At 29.5% G+C, this 19,285-nt stretch overlaps 2 protein-coding genes across 4 annotated transcripts; both read right to left on the bottom strand.

The window, feature by feature from the left end:
* Positions 1-2,140: 2,140 nt before the first annotated feature.
* On the bottom strand, positions 2,141-3,262 carry LOC119679627 (protein lifeguard 3-like). Its single transcript, XM_038092088.1, has 4 exons — positions 3,173-3,262; positions 3,017-3,114; positions 2,704-2,952; positions 2,141-2,646 (listed from the first exon to the last, which is right to left on the bottom strand). Exons 1-4 carry the CDS (start codon positions 3,186-3,188, stop codon positions 2,287-2,289), a joined length of 723 nt encoding a protein of 240 aa, XP_037948016.1. The 5' UTR covers positions 3,189-3,262; the 3' UTR covers positions 2,141-2,286.
* Positions 3,263-6,357: 3,095 nt separating this feature from the next.
* LOC119679625 (protein lifeguard 1-like) lies at positions 6,358-17,386 on the bottom strand. 3 transcript variants are annotated; one of them, XM_038092086.1, is made up of 6 exons: positions 17,291-17,386; positions 16,561-16,596; positions 16,372-16,507; positions 8,520-8,854; positions 7,102-7,350; positions 6,358-7,030 (listed from the first exon to the last, which is right to left on the bottom strand). In XM_038092086.1, the coding sequence occupies exons 3-6, from the start codon at positions 16,403-16,405 to the stop codon at positions 6,671-6,673; spliced, it is 978 nt and encodes a 325-aa protein (XP_037948014.1). In that variant the 5' UTR covers positions 16,406-16,507; positions 16,561-16,596; positions 17,291-17,386; the 3' UTR covers positions 6,358-6,670. The 3 variants fall into 3 exon arrangements, with proteins under 3 accessions (XP_037948014.1, XP_037948015.1, XP_037948013.1); XM_038092087.1 differs by lacking the exon at positions 16,372-16,507; XM_038092085.1 differs by lacking the exon at positions 16,561-16,596.
* Between the last annotated feature and the right edge of the window lie 1,899 nt (positions 17,387-19,285).

Raw genomic sequence — 19,285 nt, 5'->3', positions numbered from 1 at the left:
TCATCAAAATCCATTTTTTCTCTCCTTTTGGTATTATATATTGGTAAAGACAGTTTTTTTACTTGTGTACGGAATGTAATTCAAACAGCAACTAAATCTTAGTTTCCAAATATTGACTTCCAGTGAACAATTTTGGATGAACACAACAACAACAACAATAACATTTTGCGTTCAACTATAATTGAGGAACACATTTGAACTTAAAATTTCCAGTCGTCCATAATTTGAATATGAAATAGAAGAATTTGCAAGTGTTTTGATTTTGATTTTGAAACTCAATTGGATATAATTATATTACGGCTTGTTCATGTGTCTAATTAATTGGTTACCACTGCGTTGGCAAGGTCTACTTTAATAGGCTACCGACCCAACATACGAACTGTGAGAAGACATATAAAATTTTTTATACATAAAAACGGAATAAGTAAAACTTTGGGTTTTGTGCAAAATTCATAGATATTTTTTTTAGAAAAATTATTCTTTTACAGTTTGTAATATAAATCGGCTCAGAGTGTACAGGTTGTGAAAATACTAAAGTGTTGAACCGAAATCACGTCAAGCGTTTTTATTTTTAAGGTGTAATCGTTTTGGTTATTCAAGACTGGTTAATTATTTTAAAATTTAATTATAAAAATATTTGCAAAAAAAAAGAGCACAAATAAATATGATATGAGATATATAACTTCTGTTATATTCAAAGAAATTCGCAATTATATTAATAATTTTAATATATATAGGTATATTTAATGTGTAGTTAAGACTTATCGGAGATCTTTAATTCAACTTTGACATAATTTATTGGATTTGTATTGAATTTGAAGATACCAGTTTAAAGATTGCCGATTTATCACGACATGTGATTTATTGACCCATTGGTTGAATGTTTTGTTCAGATAAAATAAAAAAAATATAGACATTATAAATTCCTAACGGTATAAATCCAAGGTAAGATTTATCTGAGATCTGTAATTCGAATTTTACATAACTTATTAGATTTGTACTGAATTTAATGATACCACTTCAATGAATGCCGACTTGTCATGATATGAGGTTCATAGACCCAAACACATCCATTGGTTTAATGTTTTGTTTAAATAATATTAAAAAAATGTAGACATAAATTCTTAACAGTATAAATCCAAGGTAAGATTAATTTGGAATATTTAATTCAACTTTGACATTACTTATTGGAGTTGTACTGAATTTGAAGATACTACTTCGAAGATTGCCGACCTATACACACCTATTGGTTGAATGTTTTGTTCAGATAAAATTAAAAAATTGTAGATATAGATAGATAAATTCCTGGCAGTATAAATTTACAACTAGACAATTAATATTCAACAATTCAATATTATGTCTACTCTCCTATATGGATGTCAATCATGAAATGCTGCGTCAAATGACATCAACGCGCTATAAGCCTTTATTAACCAGTAGTTACGAAAAATTGTTAAAATGATCTGACTATATGAACTATGTGATGGTTTATTACTATAAAATATGTGAAACTGATGAGCCTCGTTTTGGTCGGCCAGTCACTAAAAATACCGATGTAATTTTGGAGAAACTGGTAGAGCCAGACTCTTGATGTTTAGGTATTACATGAATTAATGCAAAGCAATTTGAATGACCAGAATAACATCAGTAAATCACCGACGAAATAGAACCATTTTTGAAATAAATTATTTCGAGCAACGAAAAATGGATTAAATACATCAATATCCAACGTAAGCGATCATGTTCAAAAGTCGTTGACCCTCTACAAATGAGTTTAAAACCTGAATTAACAATAAATTAGATTACGTTGAGTGTTTGGTGGAATTGGAAGAGAATTGTCTATTTTGAACTTCTCCAGCTTGATGCAACGGTTAATTCTGTCCTTAAGCAATAAATACTGCTTCAAATATTTATATAAGGCATTTTAATATATTTTAATGTTAGAGTGATAATAGTGGTAATCAGATGAGGCTTGAGAAACTTAAGTTCCCCAACCTCTCCCAAATGAATCGAATGACATTATTTATATATATGTATATTTATTATTAAAGCATTATGGCTGCTTAATAAGATAATTAATTTATTACGGGTCTGGTGGTAGAAAAGATATATAAAAATACATAATTTTCTATAATCGGCATACTTTAATACGGTTTATTTATCAATTTAAATACAGATGTCTCAAATCTGTAATCACTATTTGAATATTATTATGAAGTAACAATAGAAATTTATATGTGTAGTATTATATACTACAATATAAATTTTATATACGGTAACAGTACGCTAATCGGTTGTTGCGCTAAGTAATTGCAAAATATACATAAATAAAGTAACAACATCAATGTAAATTGAAAGCGCTGCAAATATATAGTCTTCTGGTGAAATAGAATTGGCATGGTTGCCTCCCACCATTAACTGTACATCGTAAATCAAGTATATCCCAAATATACCAACGCCAAAACAACAATAAATTATATGCAATGTGCGGCTGGGAAAGAATATCATGACGATCCCCATTACTAATAGAATAATCGCTAATACGATCATTATACCTCCACAGGCTGTGAAGTCAATCTGTGTTTGTAACGCAAACAGCGTTAGACCAACAACAACAAGAAATGTTATAACCATAGCATACAATATCTGAAAGTAGAAGTATGTTATACAATAAATATAAAAATTGCAGTACATTGGACGTACCAATTCCAATTTGTAAAAAATGGTTATTACTCCCAATAAAAACGCTTCACAAAGTGTAAAGATACCGAGCATTATATAATTAGTTGGAGAAGTGCGACGTACATTTTCACAGCAAACCAATACCAACATACATATGAATGTGGCTCCTAATGCTATCCAAAATAAGTAAATACGTTGTAAAACATAAACTTTAAGATCATCATTGAATACAAACATCCCTATTATTCCTATAGTGACAAAAATCTGGACCTATATATTTTATAAGAAAAAAATATGATTTTTGGGATATAAAGATATTATATAATATACTTACAGCTACTATAGAGAAGACTTTTGATATAAACTCATGGCGCACTGACCTGTCGTCAAAACTATAACCATTACTCCATTCTGGATTATATCTGTTATTTTCTATAGTAAAGAGCTGTATAAGCTATGGTTATATTTAAAATATATGCACTTGTCATACCGCCAGATTTGATCATCTTGTATTACTTATAGAGTTCACTTTAATATAACACAAAAATTTTGAAATATTTTTAAAAAAAAGATTCACAGGATATTCATTTGTATATAAAATATAATCAAATTTTCTGAATTAAAAGTTAAAAAAAAACAACTTGAATAAAATAAGTTGATTTAAACGTCAATTTTCTTCTTGATTCTTCTTCTTCTTGAGTTAGTGCTATTACGCACTTTTACTCTATAATGGCTGGGGAGCTTATCTCTACCCCAGTGGCGTAACTACATTTTTTAGGCCTGTAAGCAAATTCTAACTAAGGGGCCCCTATCAACATACTAAGGGGCCCCTCTTTTTATACTCTTTACACGAAAAAATGTAAAAAGGGTATATAAGGTTTGTCAAGATTTTCGTAACGCAGTAAAGGAAACTTCGGAAATACCATTAAGTATATATCAGTATACTTTTACAGTTCACACTACTCTCTCAGCTTTTGAACTCTTCGAATGAAACTTTATACACATACTTTTCGGGAGCGCACCCTGTTCACCATTTGATTTGATTGAAATTGGACGTCTATTTCTTGTAGCTGTGATATAAACTTAACAATCGGATATGAGGTTTCTCCGTTTTTAATAAAGGTATTCAAATGGAATATGGTGTATTTGCAAAAAGACAACGTACAAAATTATTTTCAAATGGGTTTAAATTTAGATATACCTTCCATATAAACTCTCGATCAAGACACATATTTTTCTGAGAAAAACTTTTTATTTCATAAATAGGTTTAATATTTTATTTGAAGTACATACATATTATGTACTTTAAATTTAAAATTTACGTATCTTTTATAAAATGCAATATGAAGTTATTTCAACAAAAAACGTTTCGTCCCACTTTGGAGAATTTATTAAAAAGAAATACAATGAATACAAAAATTTATAGTGGGGCCCCCTAAATTCGGGGGCCCGAAAGCGTTGCTTCCAGTTGCTTCCCTGTAGTTACGCCACTGCTCTACCCCAAACTATGCTTTAACTAAGCTTAGAAATCATATAATTTATTTGCCTTTTAATTGATGACGGACCTTAAATCAGCATATCTTCCTGAGAGTCCAGAAGTGGACTTGAGGATTGTTAGGGCGGGGTTAAGTAGCGTATCAACTTTAGTGAATAATATTAGAGCTCTGTCTCTGATATATTTTTTCACTGAGTCAATCCTAAGATCTCTATATATGTCTGTTGATCTAATATACCATGGAATCTTAAACAGTCTTCTTAAATCCAGGTTTTGAGCTATCTGTAATTGTTTTAAGACCGAATTGTTTTTTTTGGAAAATAAGACACAAAATACTTTAAAAAAATTAAAAATATAAGGGTTTTTAAATTGAACGTCTATTATTTTCATCTCTTTCTATCTTACCGCTTTTTCACTCTCTTCTTACTACACACTCCATCCTTAGTCCTGCATTATTTTGCAACCCTTCTAGGTTTCATGCTCTCAAGTCCACGAAAATCAAAACAACAACCAACGTGTGGTTTGTTAAATATCACTTTATATTATTTTTGTCTATGATGTTACTGTGACCTATATGGAGTAAGTTAATTAGTAATCACGTTCACAATACGCGATTAACACTTGTGGAAGATATTATAAGTCGTAAATGAATTATAAAGCTATAGATGAGTATAATTATTCTATCTAATGTAGAATTATGTAAAACAGAATTATCTGGAAACTCCAAAACTCTATTTGTGTAAGTTAATATCCTTGTATTTTTGGTTACCACAATAACTACCGGAAGGATTTACATAAGTGTTATATAGAACTGTACAGATGTTTTGTTATAGTTGTATAATAGTTTAGAATTGCATTATATTTACTTAAGCATATATAAATTTTGTTATTTCATTAACATAAAGGATATATATAATATATCCATTTAATTTACGACAGAATTGAAAGAGTCACAGGCAGCAAAAAATTCTGCCTAAAACACAAAACAACGATAGTTATTGTTTGCCTAAGATGTTTGCTATAGCTAATCAGAAATCATCACATTCAAGAGTCTCTCATGATTCACCAACGCATATCTAATTCCTTAAGTAGGAGCCAACTAGCCATTGGCAAACAATAGGAACCAACTGTTCAGTTCATCCATAATAACATTTGCTTGTATGTTTAGTTAAGCCAACGTCTCTTGTGTAGTAGTTACACATTGACATTAGTTGGGTTTTGTAATATATTTTACTCGCTGTGATGTTAGGACTGTGGTTGCACATCGCGAGAATAGCAGCTCTACTGTCGGCGATGATTACGCCTATCCCGCATTTCATATTCAAACCTATAGTGAAGATATAGTATTCTTAATCCGTTATGCTAACTCCTTTTTTTTGTGTATCAGTTGAAGGATTGTGTGAAATAATTTTTGGAATTAATTTTCAGACATAGGAAGATTATCTGATAGAGTAGCCAACATAGATTAACATAATTAAAATCACTTATTGGTACCAGAATTTTATAAACCTTGCAAAAGAAACAGTTAGAATCACATGCACATACGAAATAGATCCTGGGTATGAGTATTCTTACGGAAGAAGTAATAAAACTCTGTAAAGTAGGTTCTAGGTCTCTAAGCAACAGGGCTTAGAGACCTACTCTAAATCTCGCAGGGGGCATAATAGATCAGACGGTCGCAGTGTCACATCCGCTAACAATAATATAATATAAATATATTCTGATTTTTGCAGCACTTATATCCTTATTATCTATTTGCCGACGTTGAGACACTGATTTATATGTGTAGTGCTATTGATATCACATTCTTGATATATCGTAACAAGCATGACGGTGAGAACCACCGGCAGGCGTGTTTTCATTGTCCTTTTAAACAGAATATTAAGACAATCGTTATATTGTACTTAGAGTCACATATATGTGTATATATTATTGTAAGTAGTGACTATTATTTTTATTAATATTAATATTGTAAAACGATTTACATTTTTAATACAATAGTAGAATATAAGCAACAATATAAACTTTAATCTTTTTAATTTTTGTTAAGGAGTCTTATATAGAATTTTATAAAAACGTATACAACAAATAAATTAAACAAAAGTTTTATAAAAGTAATAACAAAAAACTTCATAATACTAAATATTTAAAGAATTCAAGTTATAATTTTTGAAACTTAAAAGTGATTTTTCTTCACTGGATCTTTAGCTTATGGAATATTTGGTATGAGTTAACATTTTTTTCTTAACTTTATTCAAACATCAACATTGCTTCTTCTTAATGCGTAGAGTTTATATTTTAATATACATACATATATCATTATAAGAATATATTCAACTAACTTTTAACTATCAATATTTTTTTTTATGTTCAACAAATGTATTAATGATATCGTGGTGTAGGAGTTTTGATAACAGAATGCCAACAAATCTTAAATGAGTTGGCTTGCTGAATAAATAGAACTAAAAATAATTTAAGCTGAGCTTAATCCTTTTAATCCCTTGCGGCTCCAATTATTGTTAATATGTACATAAATATGTTGACGATGTCTAGATATAGATTCAAAGCAGCAAATATATATTCTTCCGGACTGATGGAATACTTATGTTCTCCACCCATCATCAATTGTGTATCATACACTAAATAGATAGAGAACAGTAATGCACCGCAAGAAGCATATACTAACGTCATAATTTTGCCAGGCACGAATATGGCCACAATACCAAAGATCAAGAATACAACCATAGCAACAAGAAGCACACCACCGCACATAGTAAAATCGTATTTAGTCTGCATGGCAAATAGTGTCAATGCTAGACATACTGCTGCTGTGATGCCAACTGCCATTAATACCTGAAGTAATTTTTAAGAAAAAAAAAAACAATATTTTTATAAATAAATTTAAGTGTAAGTTAATAACTTACCTCTTGAGATTCATATCGACTAGCAGACACGCCCAGAAGAAATGACTCGGCTAACGTAAATAAGGTCAGGAATATGAAATTCATTGGTGTCTTACGTCGGACGCCTTCGCAACAAGCCATAGCAATCATTGTTACAAGCAAAACAGCTAATGCAACCCAAAACAGAGCTGGATTCCTTTGGACGAAATGTTGTGTCGGTTTATGGAAAACGAAAAGTGCAACAAATCCAAAAGTGACCAACAATTGCCCCTAAAACAAAATTTTTTTATTACAACGCGCTGCTAAGAAGTACTTATTTATAACTATTTTAATTTTTTTATGGAATTAAAAAAAAAAAAGGCATCCATTAAGAAAAATAGGAAAAACAAATTGTAAAATAAAAAATTATAAAAACAAAATTAAAATAAGAAAATTGATTAATGATAATAAATACTTTGTTGCTGTTTTTATAGCCCGCAGGAATCTGCGAATACATTGGTTAGGATGTGGATGGATAATGTTTGAGAGTAAGATGATTATTAGGAAATGAGATCGGGAGATATGTGGGATTTAAATTGAAGTCAAGCATGATCAAAACTAATTCACTTTTATGGTTCCAAGAACGGTTGGGTTTATGTAATAAAGTCGCTCGTTCAGTTCGACGACCAGGTCGAACTCGCCAAAGGATCGCCAGATCCTAAACGAAATAAAGAAAATGTTGATACTAAGTGACGGAGTAGGTCCTACTATTGCTGAGTTATTTTTCTAAACTTATGATAAACCAAATATAATATAAGTTTCATGCATATGTAAATTATTAATTTGCCGCATTCATGACGATCATTGGTAATCATTAGTGCTAAGATCTGGATGTATAATCGTTTAATGGTTCGGTAATATTTTTAGTTGCAAAGAGTCTGAGTGACATATTCTTGATTAATGCTAATGGATGGTTAATAGTTAAATCCTGCTGTACAAAGTATTAATAATAAACTTTTATAACATACAATAGGTGTTCTATCAAGTACTAAAAGAAACTTATCAGAACAATTGCAGGAAAAGTAGGGTAATGGTTTGAACTTATGTTGACTCATCTTTAAACTATTATTTACATATTTTATAGTAGTACTCATTAAAAAGCTAAAAGTTTAAAGTTTAGACTTTTCTTTATGAACTAAAAAAATGTTGAGTAATAACTTTATGCTATTGTTAGAAAAATGATAAATGTTCATCGATCAAAACAGACACATTCTTAGTTAAACGTATATATAAATAATAATTTAAAAACGTTTTTAAATAAAATTTACTAAAAAAAACCTTTATCTATTTCTAATGAATTTTAATTTCATACAAACTACTTGAGTAGTAGTAATATTTTTTGATATTAACCAACACCGATAACTTTAATATAGATTAGGCTTAATCTCATGTTTACTCACCATTAAAATCATATAAACTTTACGTATAAATCCTTTACGAATGCTTTGATCGTCAAAAGAGAAATTTTTCGGTTGTCCTTCTGGATCTTCATAGCCTCCATAATTGCCACCTGCGGGAGGAGGTTGAATAAAACCAGGTTGTGGAGCGGACGGATATCCGTCTTGTGGGTAACCACCGGGCTGCGGATAACCACCAGGCTGCGGATAACCGCCGGGTTGCGGATACCCTTGCCCTTGTGGTGGATAACCCTGCGGAGGATAACCATAACCGCCACCTTGTGGAGGGTAATAACCACCTTGTGGTTGACCACCACCATAGTATTGCTGATTAGGATCTGGGGAAAAAAAGTGCAAAAGGAAGGTTAATATTTATATTTTTTGGTATTTAAATACAATATTAATAACAATAAAATAGCTAACCATAGCAAAATAATCCAAATCAACATCTCTGAGTGGGGTTAGTAAAATTATTAATTAATTAAGTGCAAATATATATAATTTGTATTCACTTTAAACTCGATTTAGTTTACTGTTAAAATGAAGACAAATTATTTAAATATTTAAAAAAAAATACATTCCTTGAAATTGATACATTCTATGTTATCTTAGCAAATATATATATATTAATAACAAATTAATCCAAGAAAAAAAACAACAAAAGCAAAAATATTTGAATATAAAAACAAAGTTCTAGTTCCAACACAAATTGTCTTAAAATAATAAATTTTGACTAAATGAAACAATATTCACACTACGTGTACTAAATACTGTGCAGGTGTTTCGTACGCGATGAACAATGAACTAATGTACTTATCTACAGATAGAGCGAAATGAACTGATAATAATATAGATATTTCACTGGACTCGTATACAGAAATATTTGAGAAAGGTTTATGGTAACTCTCTTTAAGACAACAAAAAAGTATTTTCCTAAATGCTTGATAGATAATAATTTTATCAAAACATTTATTTAAAAAAAAATATATATATACATTTTTATACATATATATTTATATGCAATAAATATATAAGTATTGAAGAGTGAATTTGATTAGAAAAGGTAAAGTAGAATGAATTATTAAATTGTGTGACGCTAATTTGAAAATTGATAACGATTTTCTCTTTCGTCTTCTTATCAGTAGTGAAAGTGTGTGTCTACTATATACATTATATCTGAAGAGACAATAAATACCATCTTTTGATGACGAACTGCGAGAGTGAGAGTTGTCAACAAACAAGTAGCTTTTGCTTAAAGTAATTACTGTTAGCAAATATTCAGATTTGAAAAAAATTTCAAATTTAAGTTTTAGCTTTTTAGTTATTGTTATTAGGTTAGGTTAACCGGCAATCCCTGGTCTATTGACCCATTGTGTTACCATATATGTAGGAAAGACTCAGTGTCAGGTCTTGCAATTGATTAAGATCTTCAAGAAAGGGGGCTCCCAAAGTGTTGAGTCGCCGCTGTGCATGATTTCGGCAAAAACATAGTAAATGAGAGGCACTCTCATCGTCTTCCCCACAGCTACGACAGGTTTGATTGAAAGGGCGACCCAATCATCTAATGTAGTTCCCTATTTTACAGTAAACTTACCAAAAGACCCATAACTCTACGGGGTAACACAATGAGAATTTAGGATTTCCTATTATTGTTATTAGTTGATTATTTTTCAATAAATATTTGATCTGAATCGAATGCAGTCTAATTCATAACTTCAAGCAAACGCTTTAGAAATGTTCACATGTCGCTAAGAAAAAGCTTTAATATACTCCGTTCACACTGAGTTAGTGTTTTTTAACCTCCAAGTCTCTGATGTTATTGCCGTTATACATGTGTTCTTTTGCTTTCAAACTCTTTTACAAGGCACAAAAAAGCAAAAAAAAAGCCTAAGCGGCGTTCTTATTTAAAGTTTTTTATTTTTCTCTTTTATGCTGACTTGTATTACAGCAGAATTATTTGAAAAATCGCGCATTATCGAAAAATATGGCCTTAAGGCTGAATTAGTTGTGCTGTAAAAAATCACTCGATCTACTTTACGGAAAACAATGTATTTGATTATTCGTGCCGAAGTAAATATAGAAAGAAACGTAAAAACCAAATTCATTTTGATTTTCGTCGTAAACATAGGGGAAATCTTACACATACAAAAATTGAGAAATTACATTGCACTTTTTTATGTGTGAAGTATTTGAAGATCGGATTGAACTGGTGTTGTTTGTTTTTTATGTTGTATTATCCGTCATAACTAATAACTTTTTATGCATTTTGCCGTTATTATTTTCTAAGTTCGCTACGTTTACGACAACTCATTCAGCCTATAGTAGCATCTCGTTATTCGTATGTTTCACAAAAATTACTGAATGTAGCTCTGAAACCAAATATGGAATATGAATGCACACTTTAGGCTCAATTGTATTGTTAAGCGTTGATCACTTTTTGCAATGATAATAAATTAATACATATAAGCTTACTTTAAAAAGATATTTTGAATAGGTTCATTAACATGATGGAGTCCCATAATTATATTAATTTATGTTCATAAAATAGCTCTGAAGAGTATTTCTCCCGGACATCTAAACTAAACCATCTTTACTCTTCTTATCCTTTTAATATAAAGCATAAATAAACAGCAACGAAGTAGACTCTCAATGGAACCAATGAATTTATGAGTAATAAAGTATTTATATATATAACTAATTTTTTAATGCACTTATATTTCCAAATATTTGCATAAGTCACATTTATTGGGGCATCACAAAGAATTTCTTTATAAAATGTAGCATGTTTTGACAGCTGAAAGAATGACACATGACAAACAATTAAGGGTTATTGAATCTATAACAGCGGCGATACTAGTATTGTTTCAATAATAATTCTCAACGGCCGACTATAAGTGTGTGAAAATGGAAAGTGAAAACACATATGACGCTATAATGGTTCTTAAAATAAAAAAATTATACATGTTTGAAGAAATAAAAGAGCAAAAAAGCCAAACAGTTTTCTTATAGACACGGAATGGTAGTGACTATAAAGTTTTTAAGAGAGACAAGAGCATATTGTTGAGTGTATACCTCAAAAAAAGCTCCCAAAGTAATTAATTAATACTATTCTATGTTATTAAATAAATTAAATATAGTATTTACAGGAAGACGTCCACATTTGCAAAGTAAAAAATTTTTATTTTATCAAATACCAATGTTTCGAAATAAATGACCATCCCTATAATTTACCTGATTTATCTATTAGTGACTAAAATGAAAAGTTTGGAATATAAGGCAAAAATTGTCGTCAAATGAAATGATGATGTCTTTCGTAAACGGATATTTTTTGACGACTTCAAAAAGTTGGATCAACTTTTCAGATACCACAGATCCGAACACTATGTTGAAAATCAAACACAAAAAGTTAATAAGCTCTATTTATTTTCTAGTCTTGATGGTCTTGAAAATTTTTGCAGTAGTAAAATTTGGCAATTATAATTTTATCGAACTTTCCATGCAATTGTCAATAGTTTCGTATCCATCACAATATACCTATGATTTGTAATACTTCTAATTGTAATTAAACTGTCAGTGGCAATTGAAATGCTTACTAGTGTTATTATATTATATTACCGACGTATTACATCTTTTCATATATCTTTCATATACATACCCATAAATATAAGTCAACAAAAGGACTTATATTTATGCACACTTACTACTTATATGGGTTGGGTGAAGTAAAATAGAAATATACTTTCGATATATAATTATGGTACAGTATACTATATTTTTTTATTGCTTTAATTTTGTGATGAATATGCAACTATTTTTAGGTCAAGATAACAATTGCCGGGTTGAAAATGAATAAAAATACATAATTATTATTAATACTTTAGTAAGTATCAAAGGCAATATTTTCTCTTATAAAAGTATCGATTTTACTTAATGGGAAATGACATTAAAAAAATCTAGCAACCATTTACAGATAGAAATTTAAAACCATTATTACATATAAAATTTTTCTATTTGTTTTTCATTATTTTTTAAAATCTTGAAGATATTTTTACAAAGCTGATCTATTATCTATTGTTTGGTATTACTTATAGTAATATTCATAGATAACAAACATTGATAGTTTGCTAAGTAAATTCAATTTTCAAAATTATCTGAAGTTATTCAAATTTCTCTAGCAACATGCCACGTGGTAAGTTTTGTACCCTATATACCTAATTAAAAGTGTCTTAAAAAATGAAACATTTCTTTTAGGTCAAAAAGCTACAAAACGTCAGGTTGGTCGAGTAAATGGAGGTGGTGACGGTGAAGATCGTGCTATGTATGGTCGTCAAATAAATGACGGTGTTAGAGGTCGCCAACGCGTAAGTAGCTTTATAAATTATTTATGAAATTTAATATAAAAAATAAAAATGCTTTCTTTTTTTAGCGCGGTAATGCAGTTCTTGATGACACTGATCGCAATGCTGGTATTGATGATCAATACTTTGATCTTCCGGAAGACGATTTTATCATTAAATATTGGCCACGTATTTTGGCTGTGCTTCTTTTAATGGTAATAGTTATAATTTTTTAGAAATCAGCAGTCAACAATTTTTATTTTTGTTTCTATAAGAATAAAAATATGATATTCTTATACATATCATATATTATAGCTAAATGCTATCTATTTTGTAATAAAAAATAATTCGGTATCAACCACTAATAGAAATTGTTTCATATTTTACATATATGTACAAAAATGACCCAATAATTTTTAATTAAAAAACTATATTTCAGAATAACTAGAAAAGAAATTACAGCGTTTCTCTACAAGTCAAACTTTTACAAAATGAAAATTATTTAAATTAATTCTCAACATGATTTTATTTTTTTCTAATAGTAAAACTATTGAATGCTGAAATATTTTGTGAGAGTTAAGAAATAATACCAGATGGGTATTGAAAACTTTCTATGTATTAACAATTAAATCTGATATGCCTTTTCGTCCAGACATATTTACATCACAACAAGATTTTAAATTGAGATTAAGATATTCCCATGTACTAGCAATTACTTCACACATATAAACAAATCTATTCTCTATGTGTTTTAACTGAAGCTGTACTTCTCATGACGTCGTTTATGTTTTTTTTGTTGTGGTCAATTTATGGCACTAGCTTCAACTAACTTTTAAAAAGGCTGGAGTTTATATCACATTAAGAGCAAAGTCTTGGAGGGATAAGAAGATTTATATTATTTATATACTATAAATCAATTTCAAAATTATACGATCATTATATCAAAAAATTCGATTCAAAACTAAATAAATGAACGACCATAATTGTAATGATGAAACTAAACATTTACTGATGGTTTTCCTTTTGTTTTGATTTCAAGATATTCTAAAGTCTAAAATTGTGAAGTAGCTTTATGCTTATATCATACGTAATTCTTTATAATATGCTGTTTATATATATTTCTGTACTTTTAATATGTCCTTTATATGTCCTTTTTAATATACTTTCACTCTTCAGTGGTACAATAAAATGTTTACCAAACAATTTTAAAGATTTGAAAGGGTAGTTCTCTTTTTTACGTAGTTATAGCTATGATTAAATTCGAAAAAACTAGAGTATTTTTTTTTATTAAAACTAGTATATAAAACTAGTTAGTATATAGACAAAAGTCCAGAGTTATTTAACTCCAATTAACTCAACACTATGGGTCTCTTAACACGCATATCGGTATAATACACCGATAGCCATCTTAATGGAATTTCTAGGAATTGCGTAAGTACTATATGTTTGGATATAATTTTTTCCATGGTGGGAAGAAGGAATAACTTTAACAACTCTGCTGTTTTTTTGGTTCACAGCACTCAATTGGAAAACACAACTCCAAATAGAATAAAAGTAAATGAATACAGTCATTTTACCCACATGTTTTAAACACAGACATTATAGCACTACTGTTAAGAAGCCAACATCTATTGATCAGGACGGTCGAAGCTGAGAATCCTGACCCCCGCAATATCAGATTTGCACCTCCTGTGTGGACTGAACAATACACATAACAGAGTTTATTCTGCATTTTTGCTGACAGCTACAATTTAAGCCATTAGCTTATATTATTATTGCTCGGGTGTGCATTTGGAGAGCTTTTATTCTGTTATCTGTAAGTAAGCTGTGGTATACAATCCACAGTACTTCATGAATATGTATAATTACATAAATATTAATTACAGCATATAACTGCTGTATTAACATTTAGTGGTAACTTCTTTCAACGGCGTTCTGTGATTGAATCTATAATTAAGATAATTCTGCATTCTAGCTATATTACCGATTTTGTACATAGCATATGAGATATGAATGATTAAACATCTATAAGTCATTACTTATACATTGAAAATGTCATATATATATATATATATATTGTTTTTCTGCTTTTTTATTTGATGAAAAGCGAGTTAGTGTTCAAAACGCTGTTACTCAATAGTGTCTGTGACCACTTGGGTGATTCATTGTTACAAAAGCTCTGTTGAATTCTGATAATGTGTTATTAAGGTGAATTAACAGAAGTGTAGTTTATAGTTGTACTATATTGAAGTCATACTAATTACGATGATAATCCATTTACTTTACTCATGCACATTAAAATAAATAAGAATCAAATAGATAGTTGAGAGTACATAAAAAGTAAAAACGGAAAGAATAAAAATATAAAAGTGTTGGTTAACTGCACTAAAAATGTGGAACATATATAAGAAAATACTTTTGTGGAAAGTCTTTGCGTATCTTCTGGTCACTTCCTATCACTGAGCTTCTTGATCTTAGCTACCTACACTAATTAATGGAATGGAATCACCACTCTGCGGTAAAAATTTTCACCATTTATTCTTAAGTGGTGGTTTGAGTGGGTTAAAGACCCTGTATAAACATTGTCAATGTCAATATTTGTTTTTGTTGCTTTAGTATAGCAATGAAATGTATTTGGAAATTTTTTTAATGAAGTTTTCATCAATTGAATTAATTAAATAAATAATGTTGAATGCATGTAAATAACCGCACAGTTTGCATTTTTAAACTTTGTACTGCAATACAAATAAATAAATTTTTAGTAGCCAGTAGAAAAGCATTATCAATTTGAGTCATTTAATGCAAAATCCACATTTTACCACATATGAATTTATTAGGAAAAAATACTTTTACACACAAATTCATATAAATAAATGTGAATATTTGTAAGGTTTCAGTAAGGTTTCCATATAAGAAGTAGTCATTTGGAGATAAGAGATAACTTATTACTTATGAGACGAAAAAGAGCACACTATAATTCTATATGTCGTGTTTGTATCTGACTACTTGCGTATGTATGTATACTCTATAGGTATCTATAGGTAGTATATGTGACTAGGCATTATGATGTGCTGTTATAGTAATTAGAATTTTAAAAATATGAACTTGTTTCATATTATACGCACGTATATTGGCTTATCTCAGTTATACAGCTGTTAAGCTTCACAACCGGTTTGACATTTTTTTAGGAATACTAATATGCTATTTAAAAGACGTAAGAAAGATTTTTAAGATATAAATATATATGTTTGTATGTATATATTTAAAATTGTATGTAATTTTTTATGAGATTATTTTTGAATGGTTTTTATTATTACTAATCATGTAATTCACAGTTCAGATAAAAATACATTTCTACGTTATCTTAACAAGTGAGTTAGTATAGCAACTACTAATTGTGCTAAGTGTTGTAGTTATTAATATAAAATTGTGTTAGTTAACAAAACTAGATTATCTACAAATCATGCAGTTAGTTTTTTTTTTTTATATCTTGAAATTAAAGGAAAATAAAATTAAACCTTGATAGTACTGAGGGCCACCTTGCCAGGACATTTTTATTCTTGATTTTTTTTTATTTTTTGGCTTAAGTTTGCAATTTAATTTAAGTGTGCTCTAATTTCAATTTTCACCAACACAAATATCGATTTTTAAAGGCTGCAAAAGCAAGAAAAATACTTTAATATTGCTTGTCCATAAATAAAACGTACCTGCCATGTTGGAATGTGTAGCAAAGAAGAATGTACCTGCAAAACAGTAAAAGTAATATGTTAATAAAATTCAGCAAAATTAACACAAAAGGCAATTTCTTCATTTAATTACTATATATATACTAACTAAACTAATTATATATTAAAATAATTATGCTAAAAACAAAAACGCTAATTCGGAAGTTAAGAAAATCAATCATTTACTGCTGTCATATGGGCAAAAGCCGTATTGCTAATTGATGTCAACGCGATTAATGGTGGCAACAATCATTCCATTGATAAGATATAAACAAATAAATCTTTTATATTCATATGTGGCCATTTACTTATAGACCAGACAACAGGTCTGATAAGTATTCAATAAAAGTTCTGCAATAGCTTGTTTTATCCATATATAATTGCTTATTAGTATTATTAGCCTTTTTTGTGGAATGAGTTTCTTGCCCACACATTACGTGTTTGGAGATTTTTATTGACCATTTCTTAATAGGAAACACGCAAATTTTATAAGTGCGGTACAAAAAAATTACAATATGAGTCATTGCAACTTGTTTATGTATGTTTATATATTGTGTTGTTTCTATATATTATGCAAAACTGAAAATGTTACAGTTTAATGAGAATGCACTTTATTCACGTAATCACATATATCCAAATAATGATGTTTTCTAATAAATTCAGTACATTGCGTATTTTTATTATAAAATCATTAAAAACACATTTTATATACCTTGATTATTTAACAAAGTTTTAATTTAAACCGTATTCTTAACTTTTCTGGAAGTCTCGCACAACAATAATAACCTCAGCAACACAATGAAGTAACTGAAAGTAAAAACAAATAATCTCTCATCGGATTTACAATCGATAGATTTCACTAATCAAAATGTTAGTGATGTGTAATGTAAATGTATGAGTGAGTAATCGTTATTTGTAAGCATACATTTTTCGCGTATATTCCCAGCGGGACTTTCAGCGCTGAGGGAATCGATTCCCTCAGCGCTGAATGGTAATGCCTAGCGCTGATTATTCAAATGAAACTCCTAATTACTTTAACACGTGCATGTCATTGCGGGCAAGCGCTGACATGTTAGCTTACCTTTTCGAATTTGTAATGCAACATTTCAGCGCTGACATGCTCGCTTACCTTTTCGAATTTGTAATGCAACATATCAGCGCTGACATGTTCGCTTACTTTTTCGAATTTGTAATGCAACATATCAGCGCTGACATGTTCGCTTACCTTTTAAATTTTACCTATGCTATTGATTTTTAAATAAAATACTATACATTTTTTTGGATAAATTATATTTTATATTTATGTTTTATACAATTAAAATATTAATATTTACATAAAAAAATATAACATACTTATATATATGAATATTTTTCTGGAAATTGTTACTAAAACCTTGAAGAGATTTCCAGACTCGACTCGATCACTTGTTCCGGCTTACCATCTGTACTTAAAGCATCTGTAAATACAAAAGTATGTTATTGTATACGCTAAAGTTAATTATGTACAATATATTATACCAAAAAGTGCTGCTGTCACATTCTCTAACGCTCTTAAGGACTTCTTGCCTTGGGTACCATTCTCCAAAATTCCAGGAAATTTTTCGCGTAATTGGTTGTTTTTTAATAACGCGTCTCATTGATGCAGTCTATAAATAACGTAATAGATGAAAAGAAATGTATGAATTAGTAAAATTGTTACATGTGAATATATTAATAAGTTGAAATTGAAAGTAAGAAACGTATATAATTTAACTTACAACTACTTCAACGGCAGTGATTTCTTCATTAAATTGAATTAAGTCCTCCTCAGTTTGAATTGTAAAATTTTCCAATTGAATCAGCTGACTACATTTTACCCCTTGCTTTAGAATGACTCGTTCTTGACGCAGTAGCATGTACATAATACAAAACAAAAATTTCAATTATCATTTTAAATATATTTACTTAATTTTGCATATACTTACAGTGAGTTTATGTGAAATTACAAATTATATTTTATTTATATTTTTGTTTTTTATTTGATTTTAAAAATTAAAAATTGTTCACTGTTCGCACTTCACTAAAATCAAAAGCAGACTAAATGTATACAATGTAGGCAAAACAAGAAATTCTTAACTCATATGCTTTTCTTCTTCATTCTTTTATAATTTCAACCCCGAAATTGCATATGTCCAACACAAATGTCGAAAACAAAGAAAAATAAAAACGAAGAGCTATTACCTCCTCGCTTACTTTTTCAGCGCTGGCATAATGGTGCCGCTGGGTTAGATCTGTTCTACAAGCTACTTATAGTAACTTTGAATAACTGCGTTCCACAAATTTTTGAGTAATTTTCGTGTATCTGAGTGAGCGTATTATCCCTGTCGAAATTAAAAAATGCTACGCAGGCTTTACTCGTACATTTTATTTCAAATAAAATTTGTGCTGATGTGAGTGAATCACCAGACTTTACACAAAACTGTTCCATGAAAATCTGTGTAAAGAACATAATTTAGCATTTTATTTGTGTCACGCTCTAAGTTTGTACTTTACTTGTGTTTTACTCTAGTTTTACTGTGAGCAGCTGATGGAACAGAGTTATTGTGAAGTTCAGTATCAGGCGTATTTTTTTCTTTCTGAGTTGCAAAAAAGCAACTAACTCTGGTTGAAAAAAGTTGGCATCACTTTTAAATGCCATGGTAAATGCTTTTTTTTAATACATATTTTC

This window comes from Teleopsis dalmanni, chromosome 2 (assembly GCF_002237135.1).
Source record: "Teleopsis dalmanni isolate 2A chromosome 2, ASM223713v2, whole genome shotgun sequence".
NCBI lineage: Eukaryota > Metazoa > Arthropoda > Insecta > Diptera > Diopsidae > Teleopsis > Teleopsis dalmanni.
This window is presented reverse-complemented; position numbering and strand designations above follow the sequence as displayed.

What these genes read in the sequence shown, in the direction of transcription:
- LOC119679627 (XM_038092088.1), bottom strand. An exon ending in AAGTCTTCTCTATAGTAGCT is followed by an intron (nt 2,953 to 3,016) that starts GTAAGTATATTA and finishes TAAAATATATAG; the next exon opens with GTCCAGATTTTTGTCACTAT. An exon ending in TTTTTTACAAATTGGAATTG is followed by an intron (nt 2,647 to 2,703) that starts GTACGTCCAATG and finishes TTCTACTTTCAG; the next exon opens with ATATTGTATGCTATGGTTAT.
- LOC119679625 (XM_038092086.1), bottom strand. Translation starts at nt 16,405, where the DNA reads ATGTCCTGGCAAGGTGGCCCTCAGTACTATCAAG. An exon ending in TGGCCCTCAGTACTATCAAG is followed by an intron (nt 8,855 to 16,371) that starts GTTTAATTTTAT and finishes TTTTTTCCCCAG; the next exon opens with ATCCTAATCAGCAATACTAT. An exon ending in GTCGATATGAATCTCAAGAG is followed by an intron (nt 7,031 to 7,101) that starts GTAAGTTATTAA and finishes AAATTACTTCAG; the next exon opens with GTATTAATGGCAGTTGGCAT.